At 41.1% G+C, this 18,560-nt stretch overlaps 1 protein-coding gene across 2 annotated transcripts in view; it reads right to left on the bottom strand.

Moving 5' to 3' along the window:
* Positions 1-18,560, bottom strand: part of vps50 (VPS50 EARP/GARPII complex subunit) — a 169,693-nt gene that overhangs the window by 40,802 nt on the left and 110,331 nt on the right. The window contains exons 20-23 of one of the 2 annotated variants that reach the window (XM_072676101.1): positions 13,633-13,739; positions 10,922-11,043; positions 9,496-9,570; positions 7,573-7,653 (exon numbers count right to left, since the gene is read on the bottom strand). In XM_072676101.1, coding sequence (XP_072532202.1) covers positions 7,573-7,653; positions 9,496-9,570; positions 10,922-11,043; positions 13,633-13,739 — 385 coding nt within the window. The remainder of the gene's footprint in view (positions 1-7,572; positions 7,654-9,495; positions 9,571-10,921; positions 11,044-13,632; positions 13,740-18,560) is intronic. The other variant, XM_072676102.1, reaches the window with a different exon arrangement.

Raw genomic sequence — 18,560 nt, 5'->3', positions numbered from 1 at the left:
CACCGACGGAAGACTGACTGTTGGGCTCTCCCGCTAAACGCGTCAGACCGGCTGCTGCTATCTGCCTCAGACTAATTTTCCACCCTCCATTACCAGCTACGTTGAAGTTTACATGGACTCTATTTGCCTCCAACTATTGCCAGTACCACCATTAAACATTATTACTTCCATTATTCTTACCATCACTGAGTAGTTTTGACCACAGAAAGATGGTGGGTCCCAAGGTTTCTTGCTCAAGCTCTGAGGGAGTTTGACGATGACAAACGCCGATCCTTCTCGAGAGTGTTCTTGACCTAACTAGATATTGTGTAGGGTGTTTTCTTCACCAAGTAAATAATTCTGCAATCATTAACCCTTTGCTTGTTGCTGAGCTCAGCAGTGTATTATTTATTTTACAGAATATTCCAAATGGTTGATTTAGTCACTCTTGAAGGGTCTTATTCAGCCTAATGATTGCCTCCTTCACCTGTATCACACCTCTTTAGACAACTTCCCAAGTTCCCATGCACAACTACCAATCACAACTCAACACTTGGAATCAACTCTAGACCTTTTATCTCCTTAATCAGTCATGAAATAATGTGGTAGAAGGCCACACCTGGCCATGAACATGCTTCTCAGTTAATGGTCCAATTCAATTTGGGTGAAAATGGCTGTAATTCCTAGACGGTTAGTGAAGGTCCGTAAAGGTCACAACTTGATTGTTTCAGTTCAGATTAATTAAGGGCTTGCCACCGTCCAAATATTTAACATGACTGTATTTCAGAGCCTACAACATCTGCAAACAAGCCACATTCCTGAAACACAAGCCACAGCAGCTTTTTTGAAGGCTTAATACAGAGAAAATGATGATCCCCCACATACATATCCACAACAACAAAAACACACACACACACAATGACCTAGATTTGACTCTGGCGGTCGGAGAAATGAAGTGATCTTCATAAGGTAAAAGCTTGCAGACCCAGGCAAGCAGGACGATTAGAAGAAAGGCAAAATTTTCCAGAGACAGTGAGTTTATCTCAGGTGATGAATGATTTATTGAGCTGAACGAAAATAGCTACATGTGTGGGGGGTTGGGGGGACTAAAAGCTTTGCCTGCAAAACACAGACCCCCTCCCTCTCCCACCTCAGTAGACTTAAAAAGCCAGCCAGCCAGCGCAGTCTAAGAAACAGCACGTGGCAATGCGCCAGGCGGTCCAGCTGCAAAGGCGATAATGCTTTAAAGAGCTTTTAATTCAGCCGTTTGCTCTCGGCCACAAAGCGATATCATTAAGCCTGTGTTAGAGGCCAGGCCACCGTGGTTGAGTGTTCTCAAGGGAAAGGCCCCGTCTCCGTATTTACGCGCGAACCGTGGCTTCGCTCGAGCGCACTTTTACAGCAGCTGTCTGTCCCTGCACCACGCACCACCCCCACATCCCTGCCATCCCCACCCCACCCTCACCATCAGCTCTTATCTTAATGTCAGGGCTGGATGGCCATTTCATGCGCTATAATGGCCAAGCGTATATGCTGCTGTGGGCGTGCAGTAGGGGCCAGTTGTGATGGGAGTAAATGTGCTTTTAAAGTAGGATGCATTTCCCCCCGGAGGCAGTGCTATTATTGAGTTGTGAGCCTACATACCCCATCACTGCCCCCTGATGGCTGACCTAAGGCTCTTACCAGTCATACTTTCATGAGAACTCCTTGTGTTTTTTGAATGAATTCACAGCGGTGCATGGGATTCACCGGTGTCTTTGGCAGCCTTTTGAAGGGAACGCTAAGCAGCTGTCCTTTCTACATGCTCTTTAGAGGACACCCAGCTGAGATGTTCGCCGTTAGGAGATGCTAAGGGCAATAACTTCCAGATGCTGGGCTGAAAATGTGACGAATTGGCCCAAGTTCTACATGCATGTCCAGATCTGCTACAGTTTCTCTCGTGGTGCTTGGCTGCTGATAGGCAGATTGTTCATGCATACTATGCAGTTGCAAATAAGGTGGGGGATCCCGACTGATCATAGCTCTCTAGCTGTTTCATTTGCTACAGGCAAACTGCTGTATTTTATTGTTTATTGCCGTGATATATGGATGCAGTTCCAGTGCTTGCACTGATTGTTCAGATGTTACCCAGGCAACTTTTCTCTCAAAAAAATCAAGTCTAGGAGCCTCCATGAATAATGATTATTTGACAGGTCATAGTCTTTTTTGTCTTAATCCCTCCTGAAGTCTTCACCTGACAGAGATGCTGGGCATAACAACACTCTACTGCATCATACGGAGCGAACTACTAGCTCTGACTGTCAGATTTCTGATGTTTTCTGACAGCAGCAATTCGTAGACTTGCGGTCCAGGGAGTGCCACTAACCATTGATGTCCTGATAGAAGCGATGAAGACGCAGAGCTGTCCACCATGATGTAATGTCTAGTTTCTCTGTGTCCACAACACAGAACTACACCAAATCAAATCCGGCCTCAGCTGAAGAAGTGATGTCAATAATTCATTCTTGAAGGATGCTGTTTAGGCAAGACACAAGTACGTGTATCTATCTAAGGCTCATGAATAAGCTTGTTCAATCGACGTGATCCTCTCTGCAAAGACCAAAAGGAGCTGACACAGAGATAGAGAGAGGCAGAGAGAGAAACTGAGTGGGAGACAGAGGCAGAAAGAGGTCAAATGAACAGAAAGAGAGGCTGAAAGAAAAATAAGTTATAGAGTGAGAGGGCGAAGAGAGAAATAGGGTTTTCATTCAATCCACTACAGTTATGCCAAGAAAGATGACATAGGCTACTGTGTTTAGAAGCCGCTCTAAAATCAGCAAAATGGAGAATTAACTCTGCCTTTGCTTTTTATCAGAATCATCTTTACAGCCATTTGCAATCTTTTTACGCCTGTTATATTTGCAGCTGAGAGACTCTGGGCAGGACTAGCAGTGGCCCACCTAACAAAGGCTGAAGTCTTTGTGCCGCCTTGATGAAATCCACCATATATCTGGGAGCGCAAACCCACCAGACAGTTCTGGGAGAGCAGTGCAGAGTCATTTTTCAGACCAGCTTTTGACTCAGCATTTAAGAATGTAGAAACAAACCTTTGAAAAGCTGTGTAATGTGATTGGACCATTTATAGGGTCAGTCGTCTCCAGTCACAGGCCATCCATGCCAACTTATCAGAGATTTGTGAGGTTAACAGCTTGACACGTCATCTTCTACACAAAAAACGCTTTTCTATCACTCTTTCGCATTTTTGATTTAGCAATATTTTAATTATTATTTATTTATTCATTTTCATTTATTTATTTTTATACATATATTTTTGGGGGGTGCACATTTTCGAAACCTTGGTGTGTGGACCCACCAGAGAGAAAGACTGAAAGAGCAAAAGGCAGAAAGACACAGACAGAAAAAGAGACAAAGACAAAGATAGAAATTATAATTTAAGGAAGGGGGAGTTCAAAGGCAGAAATGCTGAGAGGTAAGACGGGACACTATAGAAAGAGAAAACCTCATGTGGTAAAGTAAATATTAGGTTTGCAAGTTTGCTATTAGTCACTGCACAAAAACCTTGTTTCTTTCTAAAACCTTGTTTTACATTGTGTCACAAATTTATGATGAATGGACCAATAGAAATGCTTCAAAAGGACTAGGAATAAAATCTTTATATTGACTTTAATTGAAAATTTCCCCCAATTTGGAGATACACTATATATAGGAAAGTACTGCCAATACAATAGGACTCCCTGGAGCAGATAAACATGAATCATGCCTAATGGCTGGTGTTGGCTATAAGGGTATAAAGCCTCCCAGCATTGAGCTGTGGAGCAGAGAAACTGTGCTCTCTAGAATGATGGTGCTCCATTCAATACTTCTGGGGTACGTGTGGGAGTTGGAGACAAGGTGGGTGGTGACCATTTAAGATCCTGGCCTCACTCTAACACTCTTGTTGCTGAATGCAATCAAATCCTCATAGCAATACTGCAAAATCTAGCAGGAAGCCTTCCCTGAAAGTAGAGTCAGTTACTCCAACAAAAGCAGGATATATTTTTTAAACCCTTGATTACTGTTGAAGAAATTAATAAAAATGAATGTGTCCCAATACTTATAATACTTTTAATAAAGTATTAAAAATTTAAATATATGTACTCTGTCAAGCGCATTTCACAAGGGCCAAAAAATGAAACAAATATCAAATCAAATCACTTTTTAACCGTCATGTCACATTACAAAAGGTGAGTAAAAAACAGGTGCATTTAGAAAATAGAAATACTGAATATTTACACATTCATTACTATTAATTACTATTAATGCAGTTCTGGCGTAAAGAGTTTTACATGAACTCTTGTATTTAGCAACTAGAGGAACCTTGATTACTGGCAATAAATCTGGAGGCATTATGGGGTCTTAATTTGCACAGGCCTTTTTCATATATATTAGGGATGTCTCATCGACTTCTAAGAATGCTACAGCGTTTCATAAAGCTGAGGACAACACTTTGAGAGAGTCATTCTAAAATATGGAATTTCACTTGCTGATACTTGTTTATTTCCCTTGCTGCTTAGATCACAGATAGATGTTCTGATATTCAGCTATATAACGTCTTAACATTCGTAACTGTAAATTCACTGGTTCCTCAATAACTGGAAAGCATACATGACCTGAGGCAGCAAAACCAGCCCTGCACTAAAACACTGCTTTTTGGGGAAACTAGGCCTTGATCAAACAAGTATGGAAGAACATTCTTTTCACTGAATCTGAGCCTCAGGTTTTACCAAAGACAGTTAGAGAAGCTGAAAGTACCTGCCAAACTAACTCATCCAACATTTGCAGGATTATGAGGAGTGGAGGGGACAGGAGCTATGAGGTGGGAGATCTATACAATAATGAGAACCTATTTGTGCTGAAGGTAGAGTGTGTGTGGAGCACTGAGGGTCGCAGGTCAATGCCCCTGGGGGCCCTAATGGGGGCAACCATGGAAACCACAGAACATTTATTTAATAAAAAAAAAAAAAAAATCCATCAAAGAGTGCTGGGGCCGATTAACTCACCTGGGGCTGCTAACGGAGGGATAGGGGCCATGAAATGATGGAGCATGATGGAGTACAGGCTTAGGCTTAATGCACACTACCATTTCCATTCAGCTTCACAATCATTGTTATATAAGACAGTGAGCGAGAGCATGCGTGCGAGAGAGAAAAACAGAGACAGACGGCGAGACAGACAGAAAGGCAGAAAGACAGCGAGACAGTAGGAGTGTAATAATACAAAGCAGCGTATTGTACTGTATAACCCCACTGTCACCAGCATGTTAGCTTGTGTTTAAGGGTTGGTGCTGGTTTTGTGGTGGTAAAAGCTCCCGAAATGTCTTCTGTCCAAGCTAAGGCCTCTCAACTTCCTGTTAGTGATCATGATTGACTACAGCTGGAACCTTTATTGGACTGCCAACACACTGTGCAATGGGGAAGTCCAAGATCCTCTAATCTAACGAAAGGTAATGAAGAATTTAAGTCGGGAACGTCTCTAAACAACAATTTCTAAACAACTGCAGATTCCAACATCATCAGTTCAATCAACACACACGTACAAAAGCTATTGGGAGGTGTAGCAACTTTGCCAAGGTCTGGATGAAGATGTAAACTGTCAGTTGAGAGGAAATTGGTTTAGTCAGTCAGGAACAACCTAAGACCCACCAAAGCACAGGCTGCCATAACCTGGAAGCTGTGAGAAGACCAGAGTCACTGCCTACAGTCAAGCAGGTTTTACATCACCACGGACTGAGAAGCTGCCGTTGAGGAAAGAAGCCACATGGACACAGAAAGAGCCTTTTGGAGGGAAGTTTTATGGTCAGACGAGACAAAGATTTAGTTGATTGGTCACAATGACCAGAGATATGTTTGGAGGAGTAAAGGTGAGGCATTCAAGCCCAAGAACAACATCATGCTTTGGGTCTGTTGTGCTGCCAGTGGATCCGGTACATTACACAAAGTGGATGGAATAATGAAGAAGGAGGACTACCTCAGAATTCTTCAGCATAACCTCAAACCATCAGCTAGACAGTTAGAACTTGGATGCAGTTGGGTACTCCTACAAGAGAGTGACCGCAAACACACATCAGAGCTGGCTGTGGAATGAATAAAGCAGGCTAGGATTAAGCTTTTGGAATGGCCTTCCCAAAGTTGACCTCTAAACTATTGAAAATATTTGAGCTGTGCTTTAAAAGTCAGGTCTGTGCCAGGAAACCAACAAAATTAACTGAACTACTAATGATGGTCAAACATCTACCCAGAAATCTGCCAGAAGCTTGTTGATGACAACCAAAAAGCCTCTAGACGAGGTGCTATAAAACATGTGACCAAATATTAGATGTAGTTTTGACCCTGTGTTAATTTCAGAAAACACCCACGAATTTAACCTTGTGTACCAAACGTCTCGTTACTCATTTTGCAGCAGAAAAAGAGCAGTTCAATCACAGAATAACCAACATTGCCATAACATTCATGCCAATAATGAGTGTTTGTAAAGTTCTGACCACAACAGTATTTATATTGGTAATTATACTGGTCTGTGTGGTCTGATCGTAACCCAAACACAATGTGCCCTGGCTTCGTTTATGCCTTGATTTACCATGTGGTCGGATGACCTGGACACTAAAAACAAGTGTTGATGCAAGATATAAAGAGCCTCTACAAGGCTCATCTGTCTTTACAAATACAGTACGCTATGCTACAAATGCTACAAAGTTCTAAAAATGAATAAAAAAATACACTATATGAACAAACAAATTGGATCTGCTCATTGATTCTTCAGAAATCAAGGGTATTAAAAAAAAAGAGTTTATCCTGCTTTTGTTGGACTAACTGAATCTACTGTCTTGGGAAGGCTTTCCACTAGATTTTGGAACATTGCTTAACAGATTTTAATGCAACAAGAGCATCAGTGAGGTCAGAATTAGGGGAGGGCGAAATGGTAATCTCACCATATTTATTGCAATATTGTGACATCCATAAAAAATGGCATCAATATTTACTACAATGATTTGTATTCAGAGTCTGCTGCACTGATGATATCCACAATATGCTCACTTGAATCACAATAAAAACATTTCCATGATTTCGCTAAAATATCACCGTATGGGATGTTGGATAATCATCACCCCACCTCAACCCCAACCAATCCCAAAGGTACTGGATGGAGCACCATTATTCAAGATAACACAACTCCACCAGAGCGCACCTTAAAAAAGCTGTGTAGTAGATGTGTTTCCAAAAACATCTGGACATATATGAAGTTTATTTAAGGAACATTTTCAGTCAATGCTTATTCATGTATCATAAAAAAGTCTCTATTAAGTTGTATAATGAGGAATACTGAATTTGTATTAGTTAGAATACTACACCTTTAAATGACAAGACACACAGAGAGAGGAAGAGGAAGACAGCATGAAATTCGTAAAAAAAAAAAAAAAAGATATTAAAAAAAACAATGGCTAAAAAGATGGATCACTCAAGACAGTTAACTGGTACAAATATGTTCATAAGCAGGGAGAGCGACAGCGAGAGAGCACTGGAGGCGCATATTTATAAGGAGGGTTTTTTCTCTCACCATGTCTATGAGGCTCTCTTGGATGCGGTTGAGCGTAGTCCTCAGTCTACTGCTGATCAGACCCAGCCCTGATGATTCATACTGCAGGAAAGACACAGCAGAACACACACAGTGAGGAGACACTCCCTACCCACAACACTCACCCACTGGAAGGTCCTTTATGTTTCCTTCCAAAAGCCACGCACGAGCACAAGGCACAAAGCACAACACAAAGCACACAGAAAAACATCTAGAGCAGTTACTAGAACTTCCTCACTACTTATCATCTAAGACCATCAAGATAAACAAACACACACACACGCACACACACACACACACACACACACACACACACACACACACACACACTGTACATGATGATCTGGGTGAAAGCAAGTCATCCTGTAGTGAACACAATGGCTGTGGTCAGGCAGTTGAGTCGCAGTGAGCTATGATCTGGCAGACTGACACTGACCGCAGAACAACTACAAACATGCGCAGAAAGCCTAAATTTACGATGGGAACATGATGGTACTATTCAGGGCAAATTTATGGAGGCCATGTAGGCCATGTTCATAACATTACTACCAGTGTGTTGTCTTCCTTCAAAAGAAACATTCAAAGAATTTAAAGGAGATATTCAAAATATAGACGGAGCTAAAAGGAGATTTATTGACCTTTCCTCTCGCCAAAATGAGAATATTTTCATAGGAAGGTGTTTTTAAGGAAAACCACTGACATTTGGTTCACATTGTGTTCACTCTTTGAAGAGGACAGACGAAACAAAACGAGACATAAATCTGACTAGGCCTCCTTTTTGACTGCTCAGTGGGCTCACTTTTCGAACGCTGCATAAATACGGACGACGTCAGCGTTTATTCTATCAGACAGATCATCTGCACAACACTTGGGGAAGAGCTGAAGCTGTAGCTGCTTTAATGGTCAGAGTAAATTGCATTTTGTTAGACTGCAGTAAACAAATGTCTAATATCTCGGAGTTTGGTCACAGTCCATTTGCAATGCAGGCCTTTATGTAAAACACAGCAAAGCAAACAGTGGTTTTATTAAACACAGTGAAGAGCACACCAGATGCGTGATGTAACCCTTAGAAATCGAGTGCTCACTCAATTCTGTTATGCCTAAATGGAATTACCTGATCATGCAGTTACACAATTAATTAGAAAAGTGCATTTCCTCAAGGAAACACACAATGGACGTGCAGCATAAGTGGTTCCCACTTTCCTGTAGTTGTTAAGCTGTTGCTATGTGGTCAGGGGGCTGAACATGTTTTTGCTATGTGGTTGCCAGGGTGTCACCAAGTAGTTGCTAGGCAGTTGATAGTGTCCACCTAGCAACCACCTGGGATACCATATGGTATCTGAGGTGATTGGAATTAGTAATGCTTAGAGGAAACTAGGCAGTTGCTATGGTATCCCAGGTGACTGCTACAGGATTGCAAGGGATTGTTAGTGTGTTGGCAAGTGAAGTTACTTATTGGTTACTATGGGGTTGCTAGGTCATTGGTAGGCAGTTGCTATAGCATCCCTGGGGGTTGGTTTGGTGTTACTAATGCATTTATATCAGGGCATGCCATTTATTCCTAGGGGGGGGGGGTGTCGAACAAATATTTAGGTGCTAAGCGGGAACTTTGCAATGTGCAAAGATTTAATATTGTAGTTTAAAAGGAATTTCCATTCTTGTAATTTTTGGGAAATTTTTTACCAATTTACAGGTTTTTTACACTTACAACTCAATTGAAAAAAGGTTCTTTATGAAACCAAAAGTTGATCTTCTATGGCATGACTCAAAGAACCCTTTGTTATACCCTCTGCTATAAAACCCTCTGCTATAAAAACTTTGCATGTTCTGGTATGGGTAGGGATAACTGCGACTTCTAAGGGTTAACATACAGCTGCTTGCAAATGTGTCAGGCTGAGGTCTTACCCAGCAGCCGGGGGGCACCTGTCTGGAGCCTCCCGGCTGGCCACCTGGGACGGGTGTGGATGGACAAGTAGCATGCTTCGGGAAGAAAAACACAGCAGAACAAAAAAATATGACAGTAAATTTTAGACAAAACAGACGAAATGACACTGCAGGGTGCAAGCAGAACCAGTCTCTGTAAGTGAACCCAGGTGAATGGCTGACAGGTGGTCAATAATACACTTCTGCTAATGTTCAAATTAACTTTCTAAGAAGAGACATCCGTTATCGAGACAGCCGCGCTGCTGTTACCATACCGCGAGCATCGCTACGCTCAGCTCGGCACTCTCCCCAACTCGGAGGCTCTTCATCACTCTGGGAGTTGGTGTATCTCTACATCTCTCTTGCGCTTTATCCATTCTTTGCACACACTGCTTTAAACATATGTTATTAACTGTAAACTCAACCTTGGATGCTGGGACAGACACAGCTGAAGACAGTGTGTGGCAGAGCAGATATTGTGGGAGGCGTACAATGGCATACCCCCCTTACGAATATTAACGTTCCTCATTGCTCAAAGAAATAACGCACTTCACACAGCAGCTGAAGTCTTTGTGTGTTTAGAGGCAGGCATAGGTCACGGAGGCAGCACACGTGCAAATCGATTTCAGGTGCCTGGTAAATATTCATGAAACTATTAGTATTTTCAGTGTTGCCACAGCCCATTCAAATGAGACTGATGTCTGATATGAATCAAATATTCAGTGGTAAGAGGGGTGGGGGGGGTGGGGGGTTGTCAGAAAGAGACCTAGACAGGATAGACGGAAGTGTGTCCTAATTTAAAGCCCCATCCCTAACACAGCATATAAGCTGATCTCCTCTGAATAGTTATTTCTGCCATGCACCAGCACCAGCTTACCTTTTCCCATTCCCCAGCCTCATAAAGACACTGCTAGTGAAGACTCCTTTCACAAGGGGGTTAAGCTGTTTAATCTTCCTAGAAAATATTCACGAATCTTGCACTGTTTCCGGGGAAAATGGGTGAATAAGTCCCTTAAAAACTACTTTAAAATGCACTTTAAGTCATTGGCGCCCACCGACCCACGCTTCAAGATTCAGAATAATAGGGCGCACCCCTAGCATGTCAGACACTTGCTCAGTTTGCTCAGATAATAATAGCGGTAATTATGGAACAGAGTACACCCACAGGGCCCCGAGAGCACCATGGGAAAACGAGAGACTGGCGTGATTGCTTCATAAATATGTCGTTATATGCTTATATGTGCCATGGAAACAAAGAGGAGGAACACAAAGTGCATAAAAGCAGCGTTTGCTTCAACACGAGCGCTGAATAATTCATTGTCAGTGGGATGAGAACTTTGCGCATGAAGATGCAGGACAATGATGCCTAGTGGAAGGAAAGGTTTTCAGAGCTGTGGCGGAGTCGTACCATGTCGTTCCGGCCAAAGAAGGTGTAGACCGCATACAGGTAGTAGTCGAAGAGCTGTGAAACACAGTGAATAACGTCGAAGGCGATGGGTTTTAAGATGTTCATCATCTGCATGTACTTGCCTGTAAAATACAACAACACAGGAGTCAGCACACACAGAGAGCGCACAGACAGCGTGTTTCCCCACCTACTAGCTAGGGCTGATGATACATTGATACCAGTGCTGAGAGACTGGAGAGAGGATTCCTCCAATGCATGTGTAGCCAGCCAAATTTCTTTTCGAGCTGCCGCCCAATGCAACACCATTTGGGCAGCTGTATACGTTTGAAGAAGAGCGCCCACTGCCCACTCTGTTACATTATCTAATAGATACCACCTCAAGCTAGCATCGCGCTGAGCTACTGGTGCTAGAGAGAAGACCATCCAAACCACTAAGAATGAGCAAGGCCTTTTAGGCTCTATAATACTCCCATAAATCCTGAATTCACAATCTCTAATTCATAAGGCCAGTGCTTTGGGTTCAATTCCCAGGCTCGGCAAGCTGCCACTGTTGAGCCCTTGAGCAAGGCCCTTTTACCCTCTCTGCTCCCCGGGCGCTGAAGTTTGCTGCCCACCGCTCTGGGCGTGTGTACTCACTGCCCCAAGTTCAGGAGTGTGTGTGTTCACTACCACAGATGGGTTAAATGTGGAGGACACATTTCGCTGTACATAGTACAGTGACAAATACGTGCACCTTTACTTTTACATTTTTACCTTTTAGATAGCTGCACTACTTGGGAGTCCCTGAAAAGAGCATTTTTTTTAATTAATCATATATTTAAAATGATAAAAAATAACCATTATGAATTAATGCCAGATTAACATTTTCACTAGGTGCTCCACAAGGGTCGGTCTTTGAGCAACACCATAGAAGAACCATTTTCAGTTCCATAATGAAACATTCCTGTTAAAGAGGTGTGTGTGTGATGAACACACACACACCTCTTTTACAATAATGACTCTTCTATGGCATTGCTAAAACAACTCTTTGCAGCACCTTCATTTATAAGAGTGTATAAAATAGATGGCCTTGTATTCCACCACATATTTTTATATTATACATAAAGAAATAGAAGTTGGACAGGCCGTTGTATCAGTAAAATGTTCCTTTAGCAGGAATCGGGTTTAAAAAAATCTGCTCCTCCAGCAGTCAATACTGCATCTAGTGCATCTCAGTCTCAAGAAGTCAAGAAACGCTCGCCAGTCAATCATAACAGAATCTAATACCCAAGGTGCATCCGTCATTTCTGTTTGGACAGTGCATTTCCATGCACCCTCAGGCTTGAGAATTGAATTTAGGAAAAACAGTAATAAAGAATACATACCAGATACAAGATAGTAATAACGTTAGGATTGAATAAGAGCCGATGAATGTTAAGAAAATTCACTTAACTTTTATGCTGAGGAAAACTCTTTGTATATGTGAATCCACAGCTGACTTCACTCATTTTGTCTCCAAAAGAAAACAGGGTTGCATCAGCACAACACCTCCCCACATAATGAGTAAAAATGAAATGCTAAGGGATACATTTTTATCAAATAAAATTGCGCAACTGATGCAAAATTTATTTATGGTTAATTTATTGGCAGTATCATTTATATATAATAAATCCTTATGTATCAAGCAATGCTGATTAACAAGTCAGAAATACCATAAACAAGAAAAATTAAGTCATGAATCTCCATGGAAAGTAAATGCGTGGTATGTAGGAATCTGTTCGCAACGCAACACAAACACACATCATGAGACTAACGCAGTTTCTGTTTTTCTGTGACAGAAATACAAGCTACAAATGTCAGTGTATTGCTTTAATAACCACTAGGTTGACTACATTTGATCACAGCTTTTTAAAAATGATCTGTTTACAGACCTCACTGCCATCTCCATGAATTGATTTTTAGCTATTTAGCAGTTTTATTTAAAATATCAGTTTTCAAAAAGCTTTAATTGGCCTAGATTGTACATTTTGCTCAAATGCTTCATATACAATACTGCATTTTGTACCAGGGCTGCCAACTCTCATTCATTAGCCATGAGACTCATGCAACTGACTTTTTTCCCCTAAAAAGCATCCTCTGAATGAATGACTACTTATAGTTTCCTACAGTAGCCCCCGCTCCATTATCATGTACCCATTAGTATATCCACCCCTTTTCGGTCCATTTGGGGATGGACCAATCTGAATCTCACGGCAAGTAAACTGTAGAAGTTGGCAGCAATGTTCAGTACTGTTTTTGTGTAGTCTCTTCTTAATTGTTACTGCTACAGTGCTGTGTGATGCATGTGGCCTCTGTGAAAGGCTACACTGATTAGCATAGGAACGGCATGTTTATCGCGTCTGGTGTGAGATAACAAATCAAAAAACTACTGAAGAAACATTTCATCCGTTCATTTCTGCTTAAGATGTCAAAACTAATGGTGTTTGAGCTGCTTCCCCCACCAGCGAATCAGATAAATCACCATATCTTCAAATGACTCAAACAGAACAATTTGTCTAATGTGAAACGGCGCTAATGACCAAAAGCCAAGAAAGCACACAGGTGAGGTTATGCGCACACCTCTGCCATTACCTTATTAATTGATGGGCAAATTGAGGTCCCTTGCACTGGGTCAACTGCGTCACTGTTCTGTTACCCTTAAGTGGATGTAATGTCAGTGGTCAATTACTCACCAACCAGGCGGATCACGTTGAGGGTGGTGTTAGTCAGAATGGGGGCATTGGCTTTGTTCAGATTGTAGTCGGACCTCTTTCGGCTGCGCAGTGTCTCTCTGGACACGCTGAATAAAGACAGAACATGCAAGTCCAGGGTCAGTTGTATTTACTGCAACCACAGTCTGAGCTTAATTAAAAATTCAAGGACCCATACCCCAACAGTTTGAGCTTTAAAAACAGTCACGGTTCATTTGTACAACCGATAATCATCCCTTAGAATTAAAAAAAGGCTGTTACAGTTACTGTGCCAGTAAGAGATATATACTGTTCTGACAGAGTGCCCTGTATTACTCCTCATTCAAAAAGCAGTCCAGGCTAAAACACTCCTAAACTTCAGTTGGTGAAATAAGGAAGCATATGTGATTGGTTGTTTTTTTTTTTTATACATCACAAAAACAAGTTCAAAACAGGCTGTTTTGCAGTATCCATTAGGGAGTAGATGGTACCTTTTAAATATTTCACTCTTTGAGCCCTAAAGACCTGTGTGTGTGCCAATACTTCTATTTCTTGCTAAAATACTATGTTACATATTAGTTTCATATTAGTTACTGAATCTTTTATAGAAGTTAATGAATCATTTATAGTCCTCAATCAATCTTTACAGCAGTTACTGGATCATTTGTTATTACTGAATCATTTAAAGCGGTTAGTGAAACATTTATAGTCATTTGCGAATCATTTAGTCATTAATGAATCACTCTGAATCTCTACTGAATCATTTATAGTCCTTACTAAATTATTTATAACAGTTAGTGAACCATTTATAGTTACTGATTCATTTATAGCAGTTATGGAATCATTAATAGACATTACTGATTTACTTACAGTAGTGAATACTTGGTACTGAGATACTTGATATAAAGGGCTTAATTAATAGGCTCTTTAACTGAGAGTGGCTTGTATTTACTTTCACATGACTTAAACAACTTTACATCCAGGGGTGCTGTAGACCAGTGTTTCTCAACCTCGGTCCTGGAGGACCCCCAGCCTGTACATTTTAGAGATTACCCAACACACCTGCTCCAGCTAATTAGCAGGCCCTTCTGGAGTTGAAGGCGGTGTGTCAGAGCAGGAAACCACTAAAATGTGCAGGGCAAGGGGTCCTCCAGAATCAGGGTTAGGAAGCACTGCTGTAGAATTATCTATTTTATTTTATTTTCACCCTAAACTTGCTGACCTTGCTAACATTAAGCACCTCTTTTAAACTGCTGGTACAGTTTAGAAAGTCTGTTTTTCTTCAGTTATGCAAGTTTTTCTTCCATTTAAATCAGTGCAGCACATTCTGCTTCTGCTCTTATAAGGCAACACCCTAGTAGTACAGTGAGAGGGTTGTATGTTATACATTTCCTCTGGTGTGTATGAAGTGTTCCAAGAAATCTCTTTGAACTACAGCCCATGCAGTAATTAATAAGTGGTACTAGAAGGTGAGCATTAAATGTCTGAGCCCAGCACTCTGTCGAGGACCCCCACCCACGGAAAGCCCAGCATTTCAAAATCTCTAGTCCTCATGCTAGTGCTGAAATGAACATGCAATTAATCTACGGTTAAGATGGTCTTCTCAACATACCCCTCAAAGAACTGGGGCCCATGACATGATTTACAAAGTACACTTGAATCAACCACAAACCGCTTCATGGACTACAGTGACAGTAACCATGACATGATTGTCATGTCCACAGCCTTGATATGTGGTACTCAGAAAGCAGATTTCAGCTGCAGGCAGGATAGGGTAGACATAGCATTCTCAACCCCTCAACAGCTGGCAGTCTCATACAATTAGCGTTAAGTGTGCCAGTTTGCTGTAGGAAAAGGTGCCAGTCATGGCTTTGGGGCTGCAGCAGATGAAAGGGCTGCATTAAACATTCATCAGTGTTTATAACTTAATGAGTCCTCTAATTATACTACTGATCTATGTGACATACACACTGCTCTCTGTACTCTACAATAATAACAAGGGGAAAAAGAGAAAACTGCACTACACTAAAGGCCTTGGTTATCTTAGCTTGTTCCTCTCAGGAATGGAACCAGGGTTTATGCATTTTAACTAGAGGGGGTGTTTGAAATGACAGTACCACATTAAGTACATTAAAGTATGCACTGGCCATTTAATCTGGAATATCTACCAAATAGATGCACTCTGCAGATTTACAATTACTGACGATAGCTCTTCTGTTGATGCACAACGGGTCAGCCACCTTTTGCCATGTCGAAGACTGAAGAGGGCCACCATAGGACCATCATTACTTCGATATCTTCTGAGCTGAGCCACAAACATGGTTGAAGCAAAGTAGTGTGTACATACTGGTGTGAGCATTTCATTCACAGCAATGTTCCTGGGTTTTCAAACACTGTGTACACTTTTAAAGACCTCTACCATGTTGGTACACTCTTAAGTACACACTTAAAGGCTGTGACAAATCTTCCATGCACAGTTTGCGTCAGTCATCCTCAAGTTCTTCATTGGTGGTCCATTTCAGACCACAGGACTGCTGGTGGCTTGATGTGCTCTTCTTAACCCAGCAGGTGTGTAAAACCTCCAACACTACATTTCTTTTTCAATGCTGAGCTGTGCTGATGCTGGTCCACCATCCAAGTAATATCTACTCAGCATTGATGGATGGGCCAGAGGGGAGCTGATAAAGTATGCAGCAAGAGACAGTAGCTGTAAACCTGAAGTGTTCCAAAAGAACAGATATACCATATAAAATGGTCAACATAAGAATTGTGGTGTCTCAGGCCAGGGGTACTTTTCCTGTAGACTAATGCACAACCCTGTGTTTCTCCACCTATTATTACTAACAGAGGTGGTCTGTATATATAAAATGGTAGAGGTGGAACAGCACAAGGTTGAGCAGTGGCCTGGAAAAAAAAAAAAAAACGTATATAGAATAAACCACTATTTATATCCACTATATTCTAGGAAAGCAAGCCAGTTTCCAAATCCAAGAATGTGTTTTATTTAACTGCTTAATAAAGATTAAGTGAAACTGGTTCTAAAAGAGAGCCACATGGGTTTAAAAGGCTCATTCTTCATTGGATAATTAATCCTTTTTTCTCTTATAAGAGGCTAATGATAGCTTGTTTGCACACTGTACACTGTGTGAGATTTAATTGCAGTGGCAGCTCTCTATAGGCCGGAAGCCAGAGTTAATAAATTTGATGACTTGGTAATTTCCTATCCTTGTTGAAAATCAATTAGGAAATGGGGAGGCACTATGGTGATTGCTAACTGCAGCGCCTAAGACGTCTACAGCAAGCATTCATTTATTCTCAAAGACGGTACTTGATTATAACTGGTTATTAAATGTTTCCCTGAGAACTTTCATGGGAAAGACTGCCTCCAAGTCTAAGCTGGAAGTTAAATATATGTGCACAGATAAAATAATGTGTCAATTAACGTCCAGCCAGCACTGCATTCAGAGACTTTGTGTTATCCTCTTTAACTCTTTATAATCCTTTTCCATCAGATTGGTTTTGTACATATCCACATCAGGCAGAGTGAAATGAATCACCATGCTGAACAGTTGATTAGGCTGCCCTGTATTACTCCTCATTCAAAACAGCAGTCCAGGCAAAAACACTCCATATAGCTTCAGCATGAATTGGTGGAGCTTAATTGCTGTTGACTAAATAAGGGGGTATATGTATATATATATATATTTTTAAATACATCACAAAAGCAACCATTTCAACACAGGTTGTTTTGCAGCTTGATTTCCATAATTAAACTGCATCCATCAGGGAGTGAATGGTACCTTGAATATCAATTTAAAGGCCTATGTGCACCCATGCTCATATTCCTTGCTAATATGCCAAGTTACATATTAGTTTCATAGCAGTTAGTGAAGTATTCATAGTGGTCATAGTAGTCATACTTAATAATTTATAGCCGGTAGCAAATCATTTATAGCAGTTACTGAATCATTTATAGTTGTTCATGAAGTATTTATAGTTGTCAGTAAATGATTCATAGCAGTAAATGGATCATTTGTCACTACTGAATCATTGATTGCAGTTAGTGAATTATTTATAGTCATTAGGGAACCACTTATACAGATGCTGGTCATAAAATTAGAATATCATGAAAAGGTTCCATTCAAAAAGTGACACTTGTATATTATATTCATTCATTACACACTGATATATTTCAAGTGTTTATTTCTTTTAATTTTGAGGGTTATAACTGGCAACTAAAGAAAACCTCAAATTCAGCATCTCAGAAAATTAGAATATTGTAAAAAGGTTCAGTATTGAAGTTACCCGCCGCCACACTCTAATCAGCTAATTAACTCAAAACACCTGCAAAGGCCTTTAAATGGTCTCACAGTCTAGTTCTGTTGGCTACACAATCATGGGGAAGACTGCTGACTTGACAAGACAAGCATTGACACCTTGCACAAGGAGGGCAAGACAGAAAAGCTCACTGCTAAAGATGCTGGCTGTTCACAGAGCTCTGTGTCCAAGCACATTAAAAGAGAGACGAAGGGAAGAAAAACATGTGGTAGAAAAAAGTGTACAAGCAATAGGGATAACCGCACCCTGGAGAGGATTGTGAAACAAAACCCATTCAAAAATGTGGGGGAGATTCACAAAGAGTGGACTGCAGCTGGAGTCAGTGCTTCAAGAACCACAAGAAAGACGTATCTAAGACATGGGTTTCAGCTGTTGCATTCCTTGTGTCAAGCCACTCTTAAACAAGAGATAGCGTCAGAAGCATCTCGCCTGGGCTAAAGACAAAAAGGACTGGACTGCTGCTGAGTGATCCAAAGTTATGTTCTTTGATGAAATTAAATTTTGCATTTCCTTTGGAAATCAAGGTCCCAGAGTCTGGAGAAAGGAGATGCACAGAATCCACGTTGCTTGAGGTCCAGTGTAAAGTTTCCACA

Source organism: Salminus brasiliensis, chromosome 3 (assembly GCF_030463535.1).
Source record: "Salminus brasiliensis chromosome 3, fSalBra1.hap2, whole genome shotgun sequence".
In the NCBI taxonomy this organism is placed as follows: Eukaryota; Metazoa; Chordata; class Actinopteri; order Characiformes; family Bryconidae; genus Salminus; species Salminus brasiliensis.
The sequence above is the reverse complement of the archived record's forward strand: the minus strand, read 5'-3'. Positions and strand labels throughout refer to the sequence as shown.